The 25845-nt window shown below is 39.2% G+C and overlaps 1 protein-coding gene across 2 annotated transcripts in view; it reads right to left on the reverse strand.

Moving 5' to 3' along the window:
• The window catches only part of LYRM4 (LYR motif containing 4), an 87407-nt gene that overhangs the window by 29946 nt on the left and 31616 nt on the right, over positions 1-25845 (reverse strand). Inside the window, exon 3 of one of the 2 annotated variants that reach the window (XM_039712045.1) lies at positions 17510-17993. The exons of the other annotated variant lie outside the window; for it this stretch is intronic. Within the exon in view, the coding sequence (XP_039567979.1) occupies positions 17955-17993 (39 nt within the window). The 3' untranslated portion in view covers positions 17510-17954. Of the gene's footprint in view, positions 1-17509; positions 17994-25845 lie in introns of those variants that run through there. 2 annotated transcript variants of the gene reach the window in all.

Genomic DNA, 25845 nt, shown 5'->3' on the forward strand with positions numbered 1-25845 from the left:
TGGCAGTGGAACCTGCCAGATACAATACATATAAATGGAGCTGCAGCTGCACTGCCAAACTTCCACCATGCTCATCATGGGCAAAAATAACTGCAGTGCAGCTCAGCAGGAAAAGCACATGGGGAGACAACATTCTATAGGACAAATAAGAAGTTAACGGTGGTGATTTAACTCTTCTAAACTCTGAATTTGTGGATCAAGATATTTGTTATTAAAAAGGAGGTACTTTTCAGGAAGAACCTTGTTCTGCACACTTAGTGGAGGAAATGGTGGAGGCCAGATGTTGTTCTTGCTGAATGTATTTGCTTTAGGTGGGAAAAATGTTGTTTATCAGATATTTTTAATTTGTTCTTATTTTTTTTATTACATTTCAGACAATAAAGAATTTAAAAGCTGTTCTATCTTAGATTTTCTAGAAACACAGGGGCTACTTCAGGCTCAAGACAAAGTGGTTGCCTCAGTAAGCTCAAAAATACCCATATATAGAAAAAATAAATTTGTTTGGAGAGGCTGAATTCTCTTGGAAAGATTCAGATTTATAAGATTACCTATTTGCATCTGTTTACCTTTCTGCCACTGAAGAATGAGAAAATACACCTATAAACCAAACAGAAACTAGGAAATTGCACCAATAAAGAAAGGTTTTAAGACCAAGAAATTCAGATTTATAAGATTACCTATTCGCATCTGTTTACCTCTCTCCACTGAAGAATGAGAAAATACACCTATAAACCAAACAGAAACTAGGAAATTGCACCAATAAAGAAAGGTTTTAAGACCAAGATAGAGACTTGTAAATGGTAGATGAATCAATAAAACTGTGGTTCTTCATGGAGAATAAAGATCAATAAATGACCCTGTAATAGTCTAGTGATGCCTGTAAAGGATTCTGTTAGCATTCCAGAACAAATGTGATTACAGGGCTGGTTGGTGCTGTGGAACTTCGTTGTCCACCATGATAAAGCTGTGCTTTTTAAGCAGACAAAAAGAAGTTGAGAGACTTTTTGCCTCATTTCCTGCATTAATGTAAGAAGAGTTCAGCACCCATGATGAAACACTGGCTAACACATGTACTGTGCTCTGAAACCCAGTCTTGATCAAAGGGTTGTACAGCCCAGTGCCCTCCAAAGTGTTGCAAATAGTTTCAAAGGTTCACTTATTATGAAGAGCTGCATTTAAGCTGCTTGTGTGTTGCAATGTGTCATAGGTCATATTTTGATCTTCTGATTTACCATATAAAAATTTGTCATGTTTGTTTACTGCCAGCATGAAAGCAACATTCTACATTTGTGATAACTCCCTAAAACTGATAAGGCTGAATTTTGGCAATGATGGACAGCAAACGACAGCCATGCTGCTGTTTGCTTACTCTGCTGAGCTGACAGAAGGGAAACAGAAGCCATGGAGAGAATCTACATCTTTACTGTTGACAAATCCATTTCATGTCTGCACAAAAACACATCTGCACTTGGCATGGGCTCCACTTAAAACAGAAGAATCATTGTTTCAGTGGACATTACAGAAACTAACTTCCCAAGTGAATCTGATGCAGTAATAACAACCCTTTAACTGCTGCCTAATGATTTCTGCAGACATGAAATGGAATATTTTATGACTATTTCCAGCCATCTATGCCGCTTTTTCTTTCAGCTAAGGTCTGCCAAAACTGTAACGCAAGTCCCTATCCTTTACACCACCACATACTTCCTGCTATCAATACACCAACTGAGCATATCACTGGTGCCACAGGCAGGAGATGCTGAACTCTCACACTGGCAGAAGCACAACTCAGTTGTGTATACAGCTAGAGCCTGCTAGTTATTAAGCCACCCTCCAATTCTAATTTAAAGTTTCTCTTAACCTTAATAGAGGGAATCAAGAAGGAAGCTTGCCTGAAGTTGTAACACGCTGGTAGGAAAGAAAGGCCATTGCTAAGTCATTGTTTGACCACACACTTTTGTCACTATGGGCAAGTAAGTCAGGCACCTACACCAAGGTTTTACTTTGTACACGGAATGCACTTGCAAAGGGAATTTCTTCAGTCCCCATACTTTGTTTCACATTATGGCCCAGCATCTTGGGGCACATGGGCTGGATTCTGCTCTAAGCTGCCTGGGAGACCTCCAGAACCATGCTGACTGTGCTACAGCAGTAACTGGGCATTAAGCCACTAAGACTAGACAAGAGGCGACTGCCTCTTGTAAAAAAACAAACCACAAAGCATATACAGTGCAGACATCAGGTTCTTGACACGAAGTATTTTGCTTTCCTGATATGTTTGTAGAGGTCTGCTCAATGATTAATGCAGACATTACTTCAACTTTTTCAGCTCCTGAGAAGGACTGCATCTTTTGGGGGTGGCGATATTTGAGCCCATACCCATTTGGTGGTGCTGCCTGCACCAGCTCCAGCAGTTCTTTCTCTCACCACCCTTATTCCTTGCTTATTACAGTGTATACCTTCATTGCCATGAGGCAAGAAGGTGAAACTCAGGACCTCTTATCTTCCACAAGGATATAACATGGTATTTTTCAGCTGGATCAGCTTTGTTGATCTAGATCACTGATTTGGCTTTAAAAATTGAGACAGTATCACAAAGAAAAAGGGAGGAGCTGCTTATTTTTTATGAAAACATATTAACCAAACAACAAACTGAAGCAAACACATACAAGTACCACAAAGCCCGTCAGAACAATTAGCAAATTTACATTTATAATATTTACTGTATTTGATTTATTCACAATAGAGACTACTTTAACTACTGGGATAAAAAGCAAGGGCACAATATGCAACCTGCAAGTTCAGAATGAAAAGCAACAGTTCCACCAGCAATGATTTAAAAAATATCTGCAAAACCTTGTAGAGGTTTCTCTTTGGAATCTTGTAGTTGAAATTTATTATTCTCTATTATTATGTAACCTCCTGTCCACTTTTGTTTAACTTAGTCATATGCTATTCCTTTCCCTCCCTTCCCTGCATTCCTCCTCAGTTGAGCTAAATGAATAGCACATAAAATAAATAAGGGAAAACTTAGAAAGCAAACATCTTTATGCAGATAAGGAGGATTATCTGAAGTAGTGCACCCAGATTTATTTGCATACATCATTAGAAAAAGGCTGCTGCAAACTGACAAGTCAAAAGAAGGCTAACTCCCAGGTAGGAGCAATGGGATTTACAAACCATTCACTGAAGTAGAGAAGGATTATGCAGAAGAAAAAGACTCACATATGGAAAATAAAGTGATTTGTTCTTCCCTTTTATGCTGTTCCTTTTAAGAATACATACATTACACACAGCTGAAAGGCAAGTCTGTACAACGCAACCATCACACAGAAATGGTCTATTTCATTGCTTTGGTAGGGATGCATTTGTGAGCTGCAGTGGTGCTGAACAAGCGTGCAGTCTTCCTCACTATTCCCTGCGTAATAAGCATATTTTTTTCCCCTGCCTTACGACAAACAGTTTCACCACACAACCTTTGTCACCGAGGGCTTTTCCCAAAGCTAATGTACAAGCTGCTTTTTCACACAGCCAATTCCAAGAAGCATTTCCAGCACGACACATGGCCTGACAACTGTAAGTACACGTCCAAGTGGAGTACAAGTTCTAACCTTTCAGTTGACATACAGCACCTGACTGCAGCTGTGCTCCTAGTCTACCATGACGCAAAATGAAGAAGGCTTACTTAAAAGCCAGGAGTTTTTATTTGCACTGCAGCAGGATGGGGATGTCCCTGCAGCTGGTTGATGGACCTCAGCCAAAGTAAAAGCAACTTTCACCTGAAGTTTCGGTTTTATCAGACTTAGCTCAGCTGCTCTCCTTGGTCAACGCTCCCAAAGCTCTTTCCAGCCCCACCTCTCTGCACAGCAATGAAGTTTAAACGTCGGTAGAGTGAGTTCTGTAACTAATTAAGCAAAAACTACCAAACAGAAAGTATGGAAGAATTATAGTTAGTGAAATGATGACGCTGGAGAAGGGAAAAGACTGGGAGGAAGATATGTGCCAAATGCAGGTAGACAACTGGGTTCAATAGTTTTCAATTATTTCAGGAAAACATGTATGTCTATTAAGTGACATGGTCAAAATTTCTGGGTTCATCAAATACTACTCCAGGAAATCAAGATAAAGATACGTGCCTTATAGAATTTTTTACTCAATATGGAAAAGTGAGACTAAAGCAATACTTAGGTTCAAACAGACTGTGATCTATGTAACACTCAGCTATTGGCTTGTAGGGGCAGATTAAAAAGTAATTTCACACAGTATTCCAATGCCTATGTTAATATCATTGACAAAAAAGACATTTTGGCAGCACCTGGCACTAAATAAATTGAAACTGCTGATACATATTTAATACTCAACATCAACTCCTCTCAAGTTATGGTCCAGCAGAGACTGGTCAGGTTGTGAGGAAAATCTGAGTGCTGCAAAAAAAGTTCTGATTATTTTTAATATTTGGCTTCACTTCAAGTCAGCCCTGGTAGAGTTCTCATAAGCACTGGGGAACACCTCCCTGTTGTTATCTTTATATCCTGAGAAGTCATGGCCCTGAAGATGTCCCCAACCACCTGGTTTGGTTGAAGTTTCTCTCTGTAGCAGTGCAGCCCAACATGGGCTCCCCCTCTGCCATGAGACCCTTGTAAGGGATTGCTCCTCTGCTCTCGGGGCTATGTGCCTTCATTGGGAAACCATCTCCATGCTGGAACTGCTCGTACCAGCACTACTGCTCTTTGGATACCTTTGACTAAGCTAAGTTGCATCTTTTAGAAGATGAGGGATAATATTTCACAGCTGTAAAAATCAGCTGCTTTCATTTGATGCACACTTTATCCTGTTACTGGCTATGCCTGTCACTCAAAAAAAGCAGTCATGCCTCTTCCTGTATTTTCTCTTCCCCTTTCCACTCCGGCTGACATAAAAATCAGTACAGCTTTTTGGTTAAGTGACTTGGAAAGTGGCTAAGCTACCCACCATCACCCTGGTACCTGCCTGGAAAAAACTGCTTCCTAGCCAGCCTGATTCCCTTTCCCAAGTACCACACCAATTACTTACACTTACATAAGGGACCAGGCAGCACTGTCATTTCCAGAGGCAGTTCCAACTTAAGGTTTTTCTTCAGTGACAGGCTGATGCTTGCAGTGTATACCCATTAAATTGTTCTTTGGTTTGAAACACATATGCTGCATTTTCTCCCTGAGCCATTGAGTGATTTGGCTTCATCTGACATCACAGATGTCTCAGTGAGGCGCCTAATTGATGTCCCTGAAGTGCTCGAGTTTGTGCTCAAGAGCCAGCAATATTCTTTGTAATACCCCAGTATCAAACACACCAAACAAGATCTCAATTTTAATTGTGTTCAAACTGCACGAAAAAAAGAAGTGTGCCAAAGAAACAGTTTTCAGCTATTGAGAAAGCAATTAAAGCAAAAGATACAACTACAACTACAAAATAAGTCACTTCTACTACACTCCTACTACACTGAAGATGCTTCTCAAGAAGAAATTCAGCAGTTCTATACAAAGTAAAACCAGCACGTTTTGCAAACCTCAGTAAAGAAATCAAAATCTGTGCCTGTGGTGACAGCTGTCTGTTTGACAGCAGCAGGGACCTTTTAATTTTCCAATTTACTGGGTACTTCTTTTCATCAAGTGTATTTATTACAAGCACTATCTTCTCTGTCTGTCTTACCTGAGGAAAAGTACACAGAAAGCACTATTATACCACATTAGATCCTTGCTGTGCATTTTTGTAGGAGTTTCTTCAGATTGCTACAGGCCATTAACCTTTCACTTCAGGTAAGTAATGAACAATGACTTTTCCAACAAAGGAAATCAGCTGTGTTACCAGTGGCAACTCCACTTTTTAATACATGCACCAAACCTCTGTGCATGCACTTGTTATTTATTATTTTTTAAAAATCAATTCTGGTATGAAATAAGAAAGGTTCCCCTTGGCTTCACCTTGAGCTGTTAATGAACAAACCCTCAGTGAAGCCTGCTCCCAAGGAAGTCTTCCTTAATAGCACTGATTAAAAATAAAATGAAGTTTCATCCTAGGAAGCAAGATGTATTGCTTCCTGGTTTCCTGCACTAGGGTATCCTGTAATTGGACTGGTGCTAATTGGACACTTCAGCCAAACAATTTAATTTATTAAAAAAAAAGTAATTTCAATTTCCCTCGGTTTCTCAGAGAGCTACTGACATTGACCAATACCAATATGCAGAACTGTGAAATCAACACAAGACCATAACTACACAGAGTAAAAGCACACTAAAACCCTGGTGGAATCTTTCTTTTTTTCATTTGACTTACATATCAAATCAACATACATCGTTCAAGCAGAGACACAAAACTGATTCTAAAGAACATGCTCTGATTTAACATGTCTTGTACAATGGGAGGATGGGCAGAATAGGTTCAACTACCACAGGTTGAAAACTGTCTGTAATATTGATGTGATTTTGTATCTATGTCAAATTATCAACTATAAAACAGGGTACATTTTTTTGCCTGATATCAGGGCATATAATTTAAAAAGGAGGTGGTAAAAGCTGACATATTCAGGACAGCAGCCTAGAAGAAAGAGAAATGTAATTAAAAAGTAGGTCACTTAGGTAGACACTAAATTGGCAAAGACTGGCATCTCTCTGTTCTTTCTATGTAATGTTGGTCAAACCCACATAAATAACACCAGAGCTGAAAATCTTGAAATATTGAGGGAATGCAGCAGCAACTATTTTCCCTTTCCCACCCTGCTTCAGTCTATCCATTATTTCATCCTTTACCCTTGTGCCCTTAAGTCTTCCCTTCCTTTCATCATTTCTCCTATTAACAGCGCTTCCTCCTCTCCAAAAGCAGCAGCTGTGAACTACTTCCTTTTAACATCCCATTTCCAAAACGAACTTCCTCCACGAAGCAGCCACACACCAGTCTGTCTCAGCAGAATATGTAAGAGCTTTGGAGAGGTGCTGGGGAACAAAGGAGAGCCAGGGGAGACTCTGCCTTGCATCTTCTAATGTTCCCTCTCCCTTTGTACTTCCTGTATGACAAAATCACTGAAAAGGATGCACTGAAAAACTGCATCCTACTACTTCCTTCCCTTAATTTCACATATTGGCATTCATAATTTGATTTTGTTTATGAATTTTAGGACAGATTTTATTTCATATTAATAGGATGATAGCCTTTTATTTTCTACAAAATACTTGTAATATTTTTGCAGCAGCAATATATAGCTGCAGAATGGCTCAATGTATTTTACTATACTTCATTCTTACTTCCTTAATATTCTAAAGGCAGAAACTCGAATTCAGCAAACTGCTGATGGGGTGCATTTCTGAATTCTGTATTGCCTCAAACACTACTTCAGTAAACTTTAAAAAAAAATCATAATTGGAAGCCCCAAGAGACCAGAGAGACCGCTATTCTAATCTGTTATGGAAGTCAGATTCAGGAGAGAATTCTGATTCTAGCAGAATATAATTCACAAGACCAGAAAGTGCCTCTTTTTTTTTTTTCCCCTACAGAATAAAATACAAAATTGCTAACATGTTAAAGCAATGTTAAAAATGCAAAACCAAAGTCACAAAAGACGACATGACATTGATATACTGAATTACACAGGGTTTACAGCACATTTTGTATTTTTAGACCTTCTGTCATATAAATACATTTTAGTCCAAATCAATCTTGTTTGTATAAATATGAAAGAAACAGTTCCCACACTGAACCTCTGGATTCCACATTAATCATTGCTCTGAAAGACCCTTTAATTACAGCAAGAATTAAATATACAAGACTATTTCCCCAAAACTGTACTGCATTCTGTGAAGGATTTTCTGCCATTTTCTGCCATATTCTGCCATGTTCCATCCAGGGAAGCTCAGCCTACAAAACAAGATATAAATAGAGATCTGTGAAGGATTTTCTGCCATATTCTGTCTTTGTATGAGACCCCTTGTTCCATCCAGGGAAGCTCAGCCTACAAAACAAGATATAAATAGAGATTTCTGCTATTCATACTGTAGACTGGCTATGTTCCGTTCTCAACTCCATCAAAACGGTTTGCAGGAGAAAATGATAGAAATGTGATAACGTTCAAATATTTGCACATGAAAATTCTAAGATTTCCTCCATTTTCCTTCTTCTGTATGTTCATTGAACATTATCTTACAACACAGCATGGAAATGCCAGCTGGACTACTCTTAGCTATGACTTAAGCTTGAAAATATCAGAGTTGCCCCAAAAAGTTTAATCAGTGAGTGATCCCAGACCTGTGTGGGCACTGAGGAAAAATTTAAACAACAATGGATCAAGGGAGACCCAGGCACAAAGGGCAAGCTTCACCAATATACTTTTAGAGGAATAACACTGCCATGTCTTTTCAAGAAAAGAAATTGCTGTGATTGAGAATTTTTTTAAAAGTACAGATAATTTTTGACTACTGTCCCAGTCAGTATGGGTACAATCCCATTAAATGAAACTTTACTGGTTTCTCACTTTACCTAGACAGGCATTTCCAATTAATTTGTTGTCATGCAGAAAACAGAACAACTGCATCAGGATGAGTTTTACCTTACCCACATTGCTCAGCAACTATCAGATTGAGTCTTTCTCTCACATTACTTCTCTGCCTAATACCTCGCATCTCAGAGATGCCTTTGCAGACTGAAACATGAAGTAGTTATACAGCACTGATTGGCAGTGTGCTGTTAAACAAGCAGTTTCATTTGTTCATGGTGTTTTGGTTGGATAGCTCAGCTGTAATGATCCCCTTGATGTTACAATGTGGTTCTTAAAAATCACAATTCACTGCCACAACAGTTCTGTGATGCCAACACAAAGATGATTACTGGGAAGAATTTTCCATCAATTTACAATCAGAAATTATCACAGGTTTCACTGTAGGCAACCTATAATGCCACACCAGATCTCTGAATTTGTTCCCAGTCAAATCTGAAGCATTCTTTGCTTCACATTATAGCTCCACTATCAGGTGTTTTCTCAGATACCAATGGTTACTCTATTAACAAAAGTTGACTTAAAACAGCATGTATGTTTTAGTTTGGCTACGATGCATTCTAATTTTATTCATAATAATAAAAAAGAATGGGATAAACCACAAGGCTTCACTGAAAACTCCTGTTTACTTCTGGGCATACTCTACATAGCAGAACACCACTGTTACTACCTGTAGAGCAAACTGAGAGCCAGACACAAGTAGAGGTAGCCCTAACAATCTGTGAAGTGAAACACAAAAGTTCTTGCAGTACCCCAAAAGCAAACGCGCATACAAACAATAACCAACTGCAAAAGATTAAAGTATTTTTGTGAAGAAACTGATCCTACTTCTATAAGGGTCACTGGGTATATACAAGGTGGTAGCAGCAGGTAAGGCAACATCAATACCTGTACTGTAATAACTGTGGGTGCCTTGCACATCTATTAAAAACTTCACCAGCTCAATGTTGGCAATGGTTTCAATGGATGCCTGATAACAGCAAGGAACAAGAGGCTGGTGAAGGAACCCACAGTTCTCCTCATTCTTCAAAGCATCTGTCACCCAAAAAGTGATGCAACAGCCTGGGCATCGACAGGAATATCTGCCTGTGTGGATGTTATCTGTGTGAGACAATAAATACAAAAAAATTTTCTCTTTTATATGCTTTATCACAAAGTCAGCAATCATTCCTCAGTATTCACAGAAAGAACTATATATAACCTGGGCTATCTGCCTTATTCTACATCGAAGCTTTTTGAAGAGGTAGCTAACCTTGTGTACTGGAACAAACATATGAGGAACAATATTTTTCTTAATCCCAGACATGCAAAAATAGACTAAAAATCATCATTCAGGGAACTGCCTAGTGTGAAGGAAGCACTCTTCAAACCCATTTTTAGAAAACAAAAGCATTGCTGTGATTACTTTCCTCTCATGGAATGCCATACACTTTTCTTCACTTTGCCTTTTTTGTATTTATTTTAGAAGATGACTTTTAATTCTCAGCTTAGCCTACAACTGCTTCCTAAGTGACAAACGATGTGCTACAGGGAAAGGAGCTTTATGTTACGCCAAAATTCTCAGCCAGCTTTGCCCTTCCCTGCTGGGCTGTATTTACAGCCACACCTTACCTTACTGAGCCTTGAGCAAGCACAAAGTGCTGATTCAGAGCTCCTCACCTGCAGTGAGACAGCCTGCTACACCCACGTTAAACAGGGGGAGGTGGCCATGGGAGACAGGGCAGGGTAGCAGCAAACTCATTACAATTCTTGTTATGGCTTTGGCAATTAACTTGTGCTTTAATTTCAAAAGACAAGACATTAAAAAACCAAAAGCTCTCCCTTCTCCCACAAGAAAAGCCATTAAAATGAATTTCTTTTCATATGTAGTGTTATCACTCACCTGAATCAAACATAAAGCTCCAACCTGTCCTTCTCTAACTGAAATGTCATTTATACTACACACTTCATAACTGAGTGTTAACAATTATACAGCTTTATTGAAAATGTGAGCAAGGTTAAAAAAGAAGGGATGAAGTTCTGATTCCTTCCTCAGCTGAACACTGGTAAAATGCTGCAACTTCCAGGGACATCAGACTTCCATTTCAACACCAAATTGTAAAGGAATGACTGATGATTCATGCTTCTTCATCAGCTTAAAATATTCTGGAGTGTGCATGGAGGATGCAAACAGGGGTTTCTGTGATGCAATAAGTAGAAGTGACATGAAATGCTGTAAGTCCTTCTGGTAAAAAAGACAGCTGACAGCCACATGTACCCTCTGGATGTAGGCATCCACACCACAAGTGATACTGAAATAGATTTATTTTCTTAGTTGAGAGAACTATATGAAATAACTGGTATGTTCTCCTTTAAGAGACAACTTGTTTAAGGATGACTGAAATGTATGCCACAGGTTCTCTAATGAATAGAAGAATGATGGTGGGCTATGAACTTTTTAATGACTATCACATCTCTTTAAACATCAAAGACTGATAAACAATCTTTCTCTTTTAATAACTTGCCATATATGCATTTGTAGTGGACAGCCTGAGGAAGGAGCTTATGTGGAGGGGGGATCTGGGAGCTTCCAGACAATCAGCATCTCTAGAAGTTTGCTAAATGAGGCATCACCCACAGACAGGTCTGTGAAGTGGTTTGATGCCTGGGATCTCTGGACAAGGAGCCAACACACCCTGTGCATGCTTGGGATATTCCCAGCAGCAGCCAGGTGACCTTGCCTTTTACAAGCAGCAGAGGAAAGACTCATGCTGGGCCCCAGGGAGGAAGGGAAGATGTCACTGTATGCCACAAGTCACAACACCAAAAGAGGAACACTTTTTGAGCATTGACAGAGAAGCAAAATGAAAAAAAAAAAGAGCAAACTGCTTCAGCAATTGAGCGGAGTCCAAACGTCAGATACTCAGCAGGAGTGAGGAGGAGAGAATTGTGCCTCAACCACAAGAAATGGCTAAAACCTAATAAAGATGGAAATATGACAGTATAAAAATGAAAGTGGAATGAAAACAGGAGCCCTCCTGCCCCTGAATCCTAGCTCCAGCTCAGGGCATGTAAGAGGAACTGTGATATCCATCACAGAGGTTTTATTTTGTATAAACTACAGCTATTTATCATTTTAGTTACCAACAGAATATTTTTGGGGAATATTTCCCATGGTTGATTGCACTTTTAATAGTGCGTATAAAAGACAGAATGCCAAGTTTTGCAATGAAAAAACCAAACCTTTTACACAAAAAAATGAAGGGTAAAAACCAGTTATCCAAAATGCCCGTTGCTCTGCTAACATCCTCCTACAAATATCCACATACAACATGCCAATGGGAAAACCTCAAGTTTGGAATGAAACATTGATGGGAGAAGATAAATAGAAAAAGATGTCCTCTTGCTTTTTTTCCTTCACCACTTTGAATGGACACACTTTAGCCTTTCAGCTTTTTTTTATTATATTGTGCAGAAGATTGGAATTCTTTAAGTGTCTGTAGGTGCATGTGATGGGGTAAATACACAACGAAATTTAGTAGGTACACAAACAAGTTGATAGGAATTTTTTTAAACTACTGAACTATTCCTCATCTTCTACTGTTTCCATTTGTCATTCCCTAAAGTTCAATAAATCCAATATCAAACCATTAAGCAATCCTGTATCTGTTTCAGTAAGCAACATTTGATTAATGATAAGAAGAATGGCACAGGGTGGTATTACAAAGAAGACCCATGCAGTGCAATATATTTTCTTCATTGTACTGGGAAAAAATATTGCATTACTGAGAGCAGTACTGTCTGGCAATGGCAGACCCCAGGATGGAAATTCGAGAATGCCAAAACTGTATTTGTGACCTGTGTGAAGGCTGCTCGGATCTGCTGTTTTTTATCTCCCCCATGTGGCTAAGCAAGTTAGTAAGTCCACCGTAGATAAACGGTTTGCTTCCCCTCAAGAACATCTTCCAGTCAGCTGAAAAGGCCAGTGGTGGTCTGTGAAAACTTGAAGGCTGAACAAAAATTCACTATGGGAGTAGAAAGCACAGGAAATGCTCAGTCTCAAAAGTAACTAGTTATTCCAAATATTCCCATACAACCCCTAAATTTACCTTTTATCTCCCTTTCCAGTCTACAAATGACAGAGCTGCAACTTGAAATAGTACCCATGCTTGACAGTTAATAAGTGGGTTTAATCACCTCAGTACAGATTTACTAATAATTTATAGTCCAATTTGTCTTTGAAATAACTAATGTTTCAAGCACCTGACATCAGAAGTATCTCAACTGGTATAATCTTATTGCAATTAATAGCCTCAAACCATTCAACTGCCATCTATCACTACTTCTCAAACAGCAGTGATTACAGTTACTTTCCATTTTTCTTTAATGAGTCCTGTAAATTACAGTAAATAAGCAGATAGCCTTCATCCTTTTAGTTACATGTATGTTTAAACAGTGGTGAAAAAGGTATGGAAAAAGAGGAGGAAATCCTTACTTATTTTAGCTATGCTCTAAATCTGTTACAAACATTAATGTGGCTGTAGGCCTATTTAGACAGGTTATAAAGGACTGTCCTCCACTTTGCTCTTTTCTTCAATCATTAAAGTTTACTTAATATTCATGAAAAACACTTTGTATCCCTGGAAGCTAAAAGCTTCTCTTTATTCACAGAACTATTACACCTCTGGCTGCATCATAAATTACCTACACTGCCAGGACAACATACTTATAAACTTATTTGGAGGATAAATTCTAGATATGAGGAAAAAATATTTGTTTTCAAACCTAATAATTAATAAAAATGCTTTGTTGTTTATTTAAGTCATAAAATGTGCTCTTTATTTATGGTTGTTAAATATTACCAGAATGATGAGAAAATCTTTCAAAGTCAGTGAAAAATTTGAAATAGGGAATTTTTACCAATGCTTGTGCTTACTGCTCACACACATTGAATTTCCCAAGAGATATATATGCAGTTTGGTGATTGATCTTCCCAAAGAAAGGTCTAGCTGGAGGCAGCTGGCTTGAGCTGGGAAAAAGCAGTCACCAAACAGGCATCTTTCTCATTATGACAGGCAAGGGTGGCATTGAAGGTGATATTAGAACACTTTTCTTGCCTAGTCACAGCTTCTCTGCAGCTGGGATGAAATATGCACAGCTTTCCACAAACTGAAATTCAAGAGTACACCTTAACTTCTACTTCCACTGGGAAGAAAGGCAGAATTTTGTAAAAACAACTTAGGAATTACAACTTCTGCCTCTTGTGCAACCTTATGGATACACTGTGTTTTTATGCCCACAATTTTATTTTTAATTTTTCATGGCGAGTTGATGCTACAACAGCTAAGACTATGGAGTTGTTTTAGTCAAATTTCTGTTCTTACCTTGCAAAGGTTTTCAGAAAGAATTATGATGTTGCAATGCTGATTGAAATTCCAGTGTTTATCTATTCCCAAAGCTGTATTTTCTCCTATGAAGTATAAGCAAGATTCTTCCTAGATCCAGTAGTGTCGGAACCCAGAGCATCTCTCTGGATGCCCTGGATGTCTCAAAGCCCTGGCAGGGGCTCGGAGACCCTGGCAGGAAGCCAAAGACACCTGAATGTGAGGAAATGAGAGAATTTCAGGCCTGAATGGTGAGGGGATGATATTCACTTGATAAAACTTGAATTATAATGCACTGTACAGGGGGGTTTTATATGTTGTACAGGGGAGTTTGGAATTCTGTACATGGGTCGGGAGTCTCAAGATGGAGGGATTTGGGTGTGCCCCGTCCTTCTTCTTTCTTCTCCTTGGCATCCATGTTCAGGATGATGTTGGCATGTGTGGATTGGTTCATAGGGAAAGTGCACTTGCCAACAAGGGCGAAAAGTATTGGAAATTAAAGGTAAATATCTTTTACGTAGTTTTCACCATAAAAGAGACAACCGCCCCGTGGGCGGGAGAGAGTGCCCTTGGCTGTCTTGCTGATCAGACCTCGGCTGGACAGACAAAAAAACTTTGCAGATAAGGAACAATAAACTCAACTGAAGACCGAAAGCAAGAGTCCAGACTCCTTCTTCTAAAGCACGGCCTGCCCAGAACCACCTTTTCTCGTGCTGGGGCAGAGACCACTGACAGCCGACCCCGGCACAGTAGGGCATACAGTGGACACCCATAAATTAAAACACCTCTTGTTTTAAAAGAGATTTAAAATACATTGGTCCTAAAAACTAATGCTAGAACAAATATGCCTAAAAATCTGAAAGCTGCTATGGATAGAAATCTATCCTAAATACTACTTATATGTCACTTTCTGCATGAAAAATAATCTGTAGCACAAATACCACAGAGCAGTCACATGATTACCTTCAAGAGAGAAGAAATGAAATTACAGGTTGGACATACCATGATCAAATTAAACACTGCTTTTCTGCTCTGCATCATTTACAGACATAGAATTCGCTTTTTAAACAATACTGGTATTTGGAAATTGTTTACAGAACAATAAAATGATGTAATATTATTTCTGCTTCAGCTCCCTTGCTCCTTCTGTAGCTATACAGAAGTTATCCTTAGTTTGTTGCAGCCCTTGTTGTAAAGATTCTTTGTTACTGGAGCACAGTTATAGAACAAAACCCAATTCCACAAGATACTACTGTTAAGAGCCGCTTTTAGTTCTGTAAGCCAAATAAGTCACTGGTGATGCTTGTTGACATGGTAGTGGAAAAGGGTGCTGGCACTAGCAAACCAGGACAGCTTGGCAGAGACTGCCAGCCTATGTCACCCGGCCTTCCTGGCCTTCCGCCTTAAGAAAACCAGAGTTTGAACACCAGTGGTCAAACAGCACCAAAGTGAACAACCAGTGCTCTCAGTGCTCAGAAGCTGAGTAACAGCTGCCCTTGTGTTTGTCCTTTTGTGCCTCAGACACACACAGGACACTGACCCAGCTCTCAACCAGCTCTGTGTCCCACTGTACTCTGTCCAGGGGTCATGCCCACCACACCATTCTTGGATGCGCCATGCACAAACAGCAAGGTGGATAAATGGCTTTTTAATGTTATTATATTGTGCTTTTCTCCTACATCAGCTTTACAATGTATCTGTAGAGAAACAGTGTGTAACTTAAAAGCTATGCAATATAACAAAAGAAAAATGCCACTTATCTGACTGTCCATGATTGGGTCTACAAGAATTCAGAGTCTCACTAGTATGCTAAATATCATGATGTCATAGGACACCAAAGAGTCACTCTTTTGAGAATGAAGAATGTCATGTAACCTAAAAAAGATTACTGAAGGTTTTTGCTTCTCTAAAGAACTACATTAACAGACTATATTAATTTTTCTGTTAAGCCAATCATTGAGGCTTGCATTCCAATGAAACAGAAAGTGTTTATGCCACTTTCTGTCATATGGACATACATACATACAATTTCCACATTCTTTCAAAAAAGATCCGCTAATTTTCCTAAATGTTTTTTCAAAATGTGATTTCTCTGTTGTTAAATAAAGATACCTCTGACACATACATCACTTCCTAAATCAATTTAAACCATGTTAGGGGCAAAAACTTGAGAAATTTCATAGCCAGACACAGAAAATTACTGTCAACAACCAAAATAATTTTTTTCTAAAACTACAGAAAATTTGCTGCAGCTTTAAAACACTGTTTAAGTGTTCGACGAAGCTCAAATAGTAAGAACAAAAAGCCCCTGGATTTAAAGAATACTCCAGTCCTGCAGGTGTCTTGACACAGCATGATAAGTAAAATTAATGAGAGCATGACTTATAAAGAGCAGCACAGAAACTCCCAAAAACCAAAACCCATCCAACCCCCACAAACAACCCAGCTCTAGCAAAAGCAGAAAAATCAGAAAAACTCTATCAAATTCCAGAAGAATTAATTGCAATGTGCCATCAACAAAATTTAAACATCAAATTTTGTTTACAAAATATCACTTGCTCCTTACATACACACAGTACAAAGAGATGTACTGACAAACTGATATATAAAATAACAGCAAATACTTTAAGATCTTAGTGCAATGAATATTAATTGGTGGGGAAAAGGCAGTTTCAATTTTCTGCAGAGGCATAACATACTTTACTTGTACTCAATAATCAGGCTAGACAGATACCTAATGCCCAAGCGTACATCCTTTGATAAGGAGTGCCAAAACCTCAGGGACAGAACACTGTATGGAGGCAAAATTCAGACCCCTTCTGACTGAGGTCAACTGAAAACCACCTTTACATGTGAGATCAACTGGAGCATGAGTAACATTTCCAGCCTGACACTATCTGTGTAGTAGTAATTATAAGACACTGTTCATTCTTCTAACAGTATGGTTTACAATGCTTTAATTTCCTTATTCACAGTATCTTAACTGAACTTTGAGCCCAAATGACTGCCACCTCTATGAAGCAAAGCTGAAAATCCAAAAGTCATTTGCTAACTGAAAAATATATTCACAGCATCCCATATCAAAAAGCATTTTCATATTAAGTGAGCAGTAAAACAACTTTATTATATGTATGACTGAAGAATTACCTTTTTGAAAAAAGGGAGAATCCAAGACAAGAAGTAAAGATAAAAAGCAAAAATGATGTTCTATGTGACTGAAGTATGTGGCAGAGCCAGAATTAAGAGGTCATTTAAAAAAATTCTTGCCTTGACTATCTCATAACATTTTCAAGTTCCTTGGATATCCAAAAAAGAATAAGCATAAATATACACTGCTTTCTCACTTAGCTACAGGGCAAAGTTTAATTAATGCTGCTTAAATGTTTTCTTTAATCTCAGACCTTTTTTCCGGTGTCATACTCTTCTAGCCACGACATTGCTCTCCATGCATCCTCTTGTTTCACTAAATGGTGATTATCATTTAGTACAAGTTACTGCAAAAATGTGTATAGTTGATCTGAAGTTTTGTCACAGAAGCACTGTCCTTACATGTGGGTTTCAATCTTCCAAATGAAAAGACTATGCCAGGAAGTATTTGTACCATGAGTAAAAAAAACCCCTCAAATTGTTTATTAAGAAGAATGTTACAACAACACCTCGTGCCTTCTACTTAAGTGCTCAAAGACAGCTTTGAAAGAAATGTGTTCCCATGACAAAGGGCTCTGCAGTAAACACATAATTCTCTCTTACAACGCTTTTGAAAATTCTGGGGAGAAGAATGCACGACATGCCTTCGCCATTGTTTTCTAAAAGACTTCTGATGAAAAGAAAGTCTGAGTTTAGCTGATGGTTAATGCAATCAAATAATAGCACTAATAATTTGTAAAGATACCAAACCCACAAAATACTGAAAACAATCAAAATCCCCTAATACACATTTTAGATAAGAAAAAACATCTGAATCTTCCACAATATCCCTACAAAAATCACGACATCACTAAACACAGCAGGACTATTACATTGTTTGGACTTATGGTTCTAGGTCTCAAGGAGGCTGCAAGGTAGAACTGTCATGAGGTGGAATTTCCTTCATTCCTCTGGTGTGGTCCCTGTGGGAACAAGAAGTTCATCACAGCGGGAGTCAAAAAAGGGCACTCCATGTGCAAAATACAATGTGGTACTGACATCCTCTTTATCCTTCCCACCTGTGCCTGGTACAGACTTCAGCATCCCATGCCTGAGCCCTGGGATACAGACACACTCACTGGCTCTAACTGTGGAGTAACAACTTGCTCCCTATTCCCTCCAGAGAAGTGCTGGAGAGAGCAGATGTGGGACCATGTGAGGAGTGCAGCCTTCTGCAGGGCAGGGAAGCAGGAAAACTGCCAAGGTGGAGGGAGCAGCCCCCTGAATTGTTGAGTCACTGCTTTGTACTTTTGGTATCATTCACTGTCACAAGCACTTGGAATTGCTTTGCTGCCTGTCTTGTACCTCCTGATACATTACTGGGAGCTTCTAGCATTTTATTTCAGTTAGTAACAAATGGTAGAAACAAGCCAAAATACATGTGTTGATATCTACAGCATAAGAGGATAGTCTGCTAACAAGAACAGACTAAATATTTCTAGAAACCACAAGTTTAGTGCATTTTGTACTTACTATGATAGCAAGGAAACGTTTAATTCTAAATATGTAGCATCACAATCTAAACAAATCCTTGAAAAGTGGTATTTCCATTCCTGCCTCCCAAAATTGCCTGTTGCTTTCACAAGCAGATGAACAATAATGGCTTTTAAAACAGGCTAATACCTCCAAAGTCTGAATCACATCTAAAACTCACCTAAAATGAAAAAATCCCCATGTTTCTAAAAGTGGCCTAGTATATCAACACAGTACAGCACAGATTCTTATTAAGGGTGTGATTTTTATCTCAATGGGATATTGGAACCAGTATTTCATCATCATTTGGGTCACAGTCTCCTGAATGTGATAATAGAAAAAAAGGAAAACTAATGCAAGAAATGTCATGAGCTCCTTCTCCTCTTCTTGGGTTTTTTGGCACTTGCTATGTTACTTGATCCAAAACCAATACAAATGTGACCCAGAGACACAGACTGGCAGAACAGCCACTTGGATAAGAGTAGATGTGGTTTCCTATTTCAGGACTTGCAGTCCTGCCTCTTACAGAAATCTTCTTTGACCCTAAGTTATTCTTCTTGCTTTTTTAATTTTTTTTTTAACATTGCTTCTTTTAAAACATGGATTACAGAAAAATAAGGTTCAAGATTAAGGTTTAAAATCATCTGGAGGTGGATGAGCACATACACAGAGCATGTGAAAGCAAGGAGAGCACAGCACCCACTAAGGACAGACTACTCATAGCCATTAAAGACCTGAGAAGAATTGCAAGAGCAACTCCAGTGGAGATAAAATCTCTGTATGCAGTCTTCTTCATTATGAGGACTGAGTGCATAAAAAATATGTGAATGTTTACAGCTTTATTTGCTTTTCACCTTCCACAGATCCCAGGATTAAGAGTCATGCCATGAAACCAAATGTAAAAGTCCAGTGGACCATATGATGCAGGACCCGATAGCTTGCCTTAACTGTTCAAATCCCTAGCACCTCCAAATCAGAAATACATACAATTGATTCTTTTAATATAGAAATATTTCCAGAACATACACTGCTTAAATGGACCTCAGTAACACAGAATTTCCATTTCTCCCCTCAACATGACTTCTACCAACTGCCCTGCTTATCCAACACTATAAAAAGACAAAGAGAAGTCTGAAATTCCCCTATTTTCACTCTAATCAAATGGCACTGAAAGATTCATTGTGTTGCATCATGATATGAAGTTGTCAGTTCTTTGAAAAATTTAAGATGGGACTGGGAACTATTTCATGGTTTTTACTACAAAAGTGTTCTGACCTGATGGGTTCACAGTATAAGCTGTGAACACTGCTCTTTACAGACTGAGAGTAGTAAAGGGAGCAACATTTATAAATAATGTAATAATATCATAGGTTAAAATTCAAGACAAAATATCACACTCAAATCTAGTCAAGTCTTACAGTCAAGTCTCACTTTCTGAGCAAGGGAGATGAAACTTTCTATTATTTACCACAATAAGAGACATTCTGCCTAGAAATTTTTAAAATCCGCTGATTTAAAAAAGTCCCAGATGTTTGCTGCAGAGATTTTTTTATCACTGAATTCATATCCCATGCTGGGATATCCCATATCCCACATTGCGAATTTTGAGGTATGATTGTAATAGTCAGGATAAAATTGGTATATAGAATTGGAATTTTTTGCAAGAGTGGCAGGATTTAAAAATGTTATATCTAGACTAATAACTGTTAAACACGTGCCATTTGGCATCTGAAAGTGGACTGATTCACAAATGCTACTACAATTCATACAGCACTTCAGAAGTCCCGGGGTAATGGCAACTCATACATGTAAATTGCCAAGAACTGGCAAGGATGATTGGTTTTACTTTTGCTACTTTATCAAAATCCTTCAAAGCAACTTACCACTTCTTCACAGTTGAGAGCTACGGGAAAAGTAGGGAAAAATCTCTCTCAACCACAGAAGACTTTATCTAAATAACTCAAGCCCAATTATTAATTTACTTGGAAAAAATCATGCTACCCAAAGTGCTATTTGACTATTCACTCCTGTTGCTACAGTTGATACATGAAGTACTATAAATCAAACCTGGACTTTGGAAGACTTCATGTGTCTATGACTAAAAGTCAAGTTTGCAAAACAAATTCCAGATCCTACCATCATGCGATGTAGACTCTGATCTTTTCAAAGCACAGTCTAACTATCAATTACAGTAGAAACTCTCACACACAAATGCTTCATTATTTCATTTACGAAGCAACAGTCTGATCATGTCTCACAATGATTCACAGCAGTGTTAACCTGTCTCAGAAACTGCAAGCTCAAACCGCAGAAGGCTTCAGAATCAAGCTTTTTGAAGTGTTTCAGGTCAGTAACATCATTCCAGCTCAGGACCATTCTGCTTTCAAGTAGGTGTGTTGCATCTCTGGTGCTGGAAATTATTTCCTCTGGCAGCAGCAGGATCTATAAACTAAAATGTCTATGTCCTACATAAAAAGCAATGGGCAGTTATTGATCAGAAATGATCTCCTGTCACATGCCTGCATGGTAGCTGGGAGAAACTCCACACACTGCAGTAGTGATGGCTTTTCTCACTTAAGTTCATCAAACGTGCTGGCACTGTGGTATACATCCTGTCAGCACCATATGATCCATGGCTGAGAGTAGACACCAAGAGCGGTTTAAAAAAAGAAGAAACAACGAGCAATAACCAAGCAGGTGAAATGTTATGGCTGAAGATCATAATCTGTTGTTTTTAATTACTGAAACAGACTTAGCACAGGTATGCAGCACTAGGTAATATCAAAACTGTCCACATGTCCTGATCACTTCTGCTTGCCATAGAGATTGAAGGTCAGCAGAATACAGCTGCATGCATTTCAGACCTGGAACTGCCTTTGTAAAACATCTTTTGTTGATCCTAATTTCCAGTCAATCGCATGTGGGCAAGAGGACATATCCCACTGAACATATGTTAGCTGACTATGCTCATAAGCAGTGGAATATCCACGTCAGTAATTTTCTTCTCTACCAAGACTGGTTTCTTTAGCAGCAATGAATGCCACGGGCACTGGGCAGTGAATGCCTGCACGCAGCTAGAGACACGCACACGTGTCTGTGCATGACACTTCAGGTAAGAAATTCTGGGCCTCAGGGAAAGACAGTGCAAGAAGACAATGGACCAGGAGTGTAGGGGTGGGGAAATCTGAAGCCAGCTAAGGTGTCGGAAACCAAATAGGAATGGTTGGTCCTTTGAAACAGCAAAGGCCTGAGACACCAGTTAGGCTGAGGAATATTAACTTTTAATTTGTGCCCACAGTCAAGAAAAGCGTATCTAGCCCCACACCTAAAAGACTGGCCTATCATGGCCCCATCATGTGATCCAGTTGCAGAGTTCTAAGACACCTCTTTCATTTGTTAAAAAAGGAGTAGCTATGATACAGCTGCTCCACTACAGACAGAAAGCTGACATTTTAGACAGACTGTCTGATTTTGAAAAGGAGGATGTTGCATCTGGAAACTCATGCAGAATTGCCCTGAGTCTCTCACAGTCACATTTCAGGGAGAACCATGATCACAGCCTTTTGCTGGGCATTATTTACCTCCAAGACAGCAGTAACAGAGGTACTAGTAGCATGCTAAGCAAAAATTTGCACTCATACAAGAAACAAACAACACTCTTCTGAAGGCTGCAAAAGATGTGTAGGACCCAAACTACAACTGCCCCACTGTGGTGAGTTGTGATTTGTCATTTCTTTAAATAAAACACAGTACTGTGGGTATTCAGTGTTTCTCCCTATATATAAGAGAAATTCATTTAGCTGTACATCTATTCCACAAGCCTAAAACCACTAAGCTAAAATGAACTAAGCATTGCATATTTAGAACTACCAGTCTTTAAGAACTGAAGAGGCTGAATTTAAATTTTGTTTGGATGAAAACTAAGGAAAGGAAATACAAGCCTCCAACTATTCTGCAATAAGACCTTTGTTGAAGAGACTCAGGAAAGCATCTCTATAAAAATGTGCTACAATGAGAAGGAAATGGCATTTAAAACAGTTTCACTTCCTACTTAGGGCAGACCTGAGAGCAGGAGAAGCAAGCATGGAGGAAGGAGAGTGCTTGAAGAAAAGAATAAAAGCACAGTAGCTGGTACTTGTCTGCTATAACATTATCAGCCTGCTGAGAGCAATTACAATAGCACAGACAGCACTTGCTTTATTGTGACCTTACTGAATTAAATCTGAGGAAAAAAACTCTGAGATTCAGCAGGGAATTTATTAGAAAATTTTAATGCCAACTTAAATTTGATCCAAAGGCCTCAATATTAAAGGTCATATCCATTACTATACTGTGGGAAACCTCGGATCTCTCTGTTCCTATGTTCCACCCTTTCTCAATTTTGTTTTCTTTCTTAAGAGTAGGTCAGGCTCTCCTCTCAGCTTCACAGCACTCTGTATTAGAGGTACAAGACTGCTATTTACATTTTAAAAGCCTTAGCCAGCAAGTCAAACAAAGAACTTTTTTTTTTAAAGGTGAAAAACAAAAAACCAAAATCAAGAAGCACTGATGAAACTAATAAGCTATGCAGCTGGATTTAAATACCTTATATGGGTACAACAAAAAATGTGACCTGATCTAGACCAAATTATCTGTTGCTACTTCCAGATCAACCGTCCTCCTGTCAGGGGTCCAGGTATGAACTGATTACTGACTTGCACATAGTAGCATAAGTTATGTAGTGTTTTTAAAAATATGTATTTTTAAGTGTAGACTGTTATAAACATTTGAAATTAGAAGTACCATCACTGAATTCTGATCAGCTGAGCTTCACTGCTTCAGTGGAAGGTGACCATGACCATGGCAGGGGGCTTGGACTGGAACCTGATGGTCTTTAAGGTCCTGTCAAACCCAAACCATTCTGTTATTCTATGAAAGGCTCCTTGACTGTCTGTGGCAATGGTTACTGGGTACTTCTTAAGCCCCATCACTACCCTACCCAAAGCTTTCAGTTTTACAACAGGAGATGCATATGCTAAGCTCCTGTGAAAAATATAAAGTGCACTGTGATGCTCCACAGTGCTCTTCAGCTTCCCCAAATGAAGATTGCAGCATGAAGTTACCCTCCCTTTAGCTGAATATATAGGAAAGAATAGAATCACAATGGCCTGTACTTTACCAAAAGATGAAAAAGACCACAAGTTCTACTTTTACACTGTATTGATCTTATTCAAATATGAAACTGTAATAGAAGGAAAAAGCTCATGTTCTTGAATCCTTAAATAATTTTGTAGCTTTCATTCTTGTGACTTCCAGAGTACCTTGATCTCTCAAGCACCCATATTAGTCAGCATAAATATGTGAACCCAAGTCCATATACTTTCTTTCAATCTGCTCAGCTACCCTCTGAACAAAACAATCATCCTCTCTTTTTAGCCTGAGAATATACATTATGGATATTAATTACACTCCTTACTTTTTCAATAGCCCCAGTATACACTCAATGTAGGACGTTTGAGAAATGGCAGAAGGCTGAAACACAAGTTTCCTGTACCAGGCCCACTTATGTTTGAAAACACATCCCACCTGATGACCCGGTAGCAACTATTTCAGTCTTCCTCCAAAGTACCGGAAAACCTGACAACTGAACTAGTTTTACTTACTTCAGGCTATGATGGCATTAAATATATTTGTGGAGAACAGTGACTAAAAATAATTTTTTCTGAACTCAATTCATAGAAGATTTTATGTTCTGCATGCTAACAGCCTGTGGAAAGGTTTTGGTAGAGGAGAGACTACAGAAGTAGCTTCTTTAAGAAGGTGCCAGAAGCTTCCCACAGTGTCTGAGCAAGCCAATGCCAGCTGGCTCCATGAGAGACCTGCCACTGGTCAAGGTCAGCAGCAGTGGTAGTGCCTCTGGGAAATTTAAGCAGGAGGAGAAAAAAAGGTAAACTTTCACAATTGCATCCAGGAGAGAGGAATAAGAGTAGGTGAGACGAACAGCTCTGCAGACACCCAGGTGAGTGCAGAAGGAGGGACAGGAAGTGCTACAGGTGCCGGAGCCAAGACTCCCTTGCAGCCTGGGGTGTAGACCATGGTGGTGCAGCTGCGCTCCTGCAGCCCAGGGAGGGCCATGGTGGAGCAGAGATCCTCCTGCAGCCTGTGGAGGACCCCACACTGGAGCAGGAGGATGGCTGAAGGAGGCTGGGATGCTATCCCATGGGAAGCAGGCTCCTGTCAGGACCTCTGGACTGGTGGAGAGGAGCAGGTTTGCTGGCAGGATTTGCGACCTTGTGAGGAACACAAGCTAGAGCAGTCTGTTCCTGACGGACGGCACCCCGTGGGAATGACTCACACTGGAGAACTTCATAAAAGACTGTCTCCTGCAGGAGGGACCTCACAGTGACGCAGGGGAAGAGTGTGAGGAGTCCCCTTTGAGAAGAAGGGAGCAGCAGAGATGATGTGTGACGAACTGACTGCAGCCTCTATTTCCCAGCCACTGCACAGAGGAGGTAGAGAAAATTAGGAGTCATTTTAAGCCTCAGAAGAAGGGATGAGTGGAAGAAAGCCATTTTTAAGATTTCGTTTAATTTTTCATTACCCTTCTCTGATTTGATTGGTAATAAATTTACTAATTTTTCCAACATGAGTCTAGTTTGCCCATGAGAGTAATTGGTGAGTGATCTCTCCCTGACTTATCTTAATCCATGAACCTTTCATTGTATTTTCTCTCCCCTGTCTAACTGAGGAGATAGAGCAGCTTTGGTGGGCACCTGGTGTCCAGTCAGGGTCAACCAACCACACTAAATTTAGTTTCTTACACATCTCAAGAACCTTAGTAGCTTTGAATCCAAAAGCACAAATAGAATTTGAATGCTGTTGAAAGGTCAGAATTTCTTAAAGACTTGTGTTCGCTTACACATTCGTACACTGACTCAAGTTTACCCTTCTAGATGGATGGATGTGAATAACCTCTAGCTCAGAACCTGTGCAGTGGTGTCTGGGCTGATGTGGCAGACAAGCTGCACTCCAGCATGTCTGCTTTTGAATCTAAGTATCACTTATTCACACAAGCAACCTACTGCAAAGCCCTCCACATGCAACGAGAAGGTACTTAATCTGCCACACTAAAGGAAGTGCCCATGGATTGCTCTCATGAATTGCTTTACCCTTCAAAAGAGATTGATTACACACACTTGCTTTAAATGTAATTGGATTTCGTAACTACTATAATTTTGTATAATAGCTGTTTCTTATCAGTCTTGTCTCATTCAAAAAAGGAGAGAGAGTTTTAATTTATGACTTATGACATTTGCAAGAAAT

This window comes from Passer montanus, unplaced genomic scaffold (genome assembly GCF_014805655.1).
Source record: "Passer montanus isolate IOZ18808 unplaced genomic scaffold, ASM1480565v1 scaffold26, whole genome shotgun sequence".
Classification (NCBI taxonomy): Eukaryota; Metazoa; Chordata; class Aves; order Passeriformes; family Passeridae; genus Passer; species Passer montanus.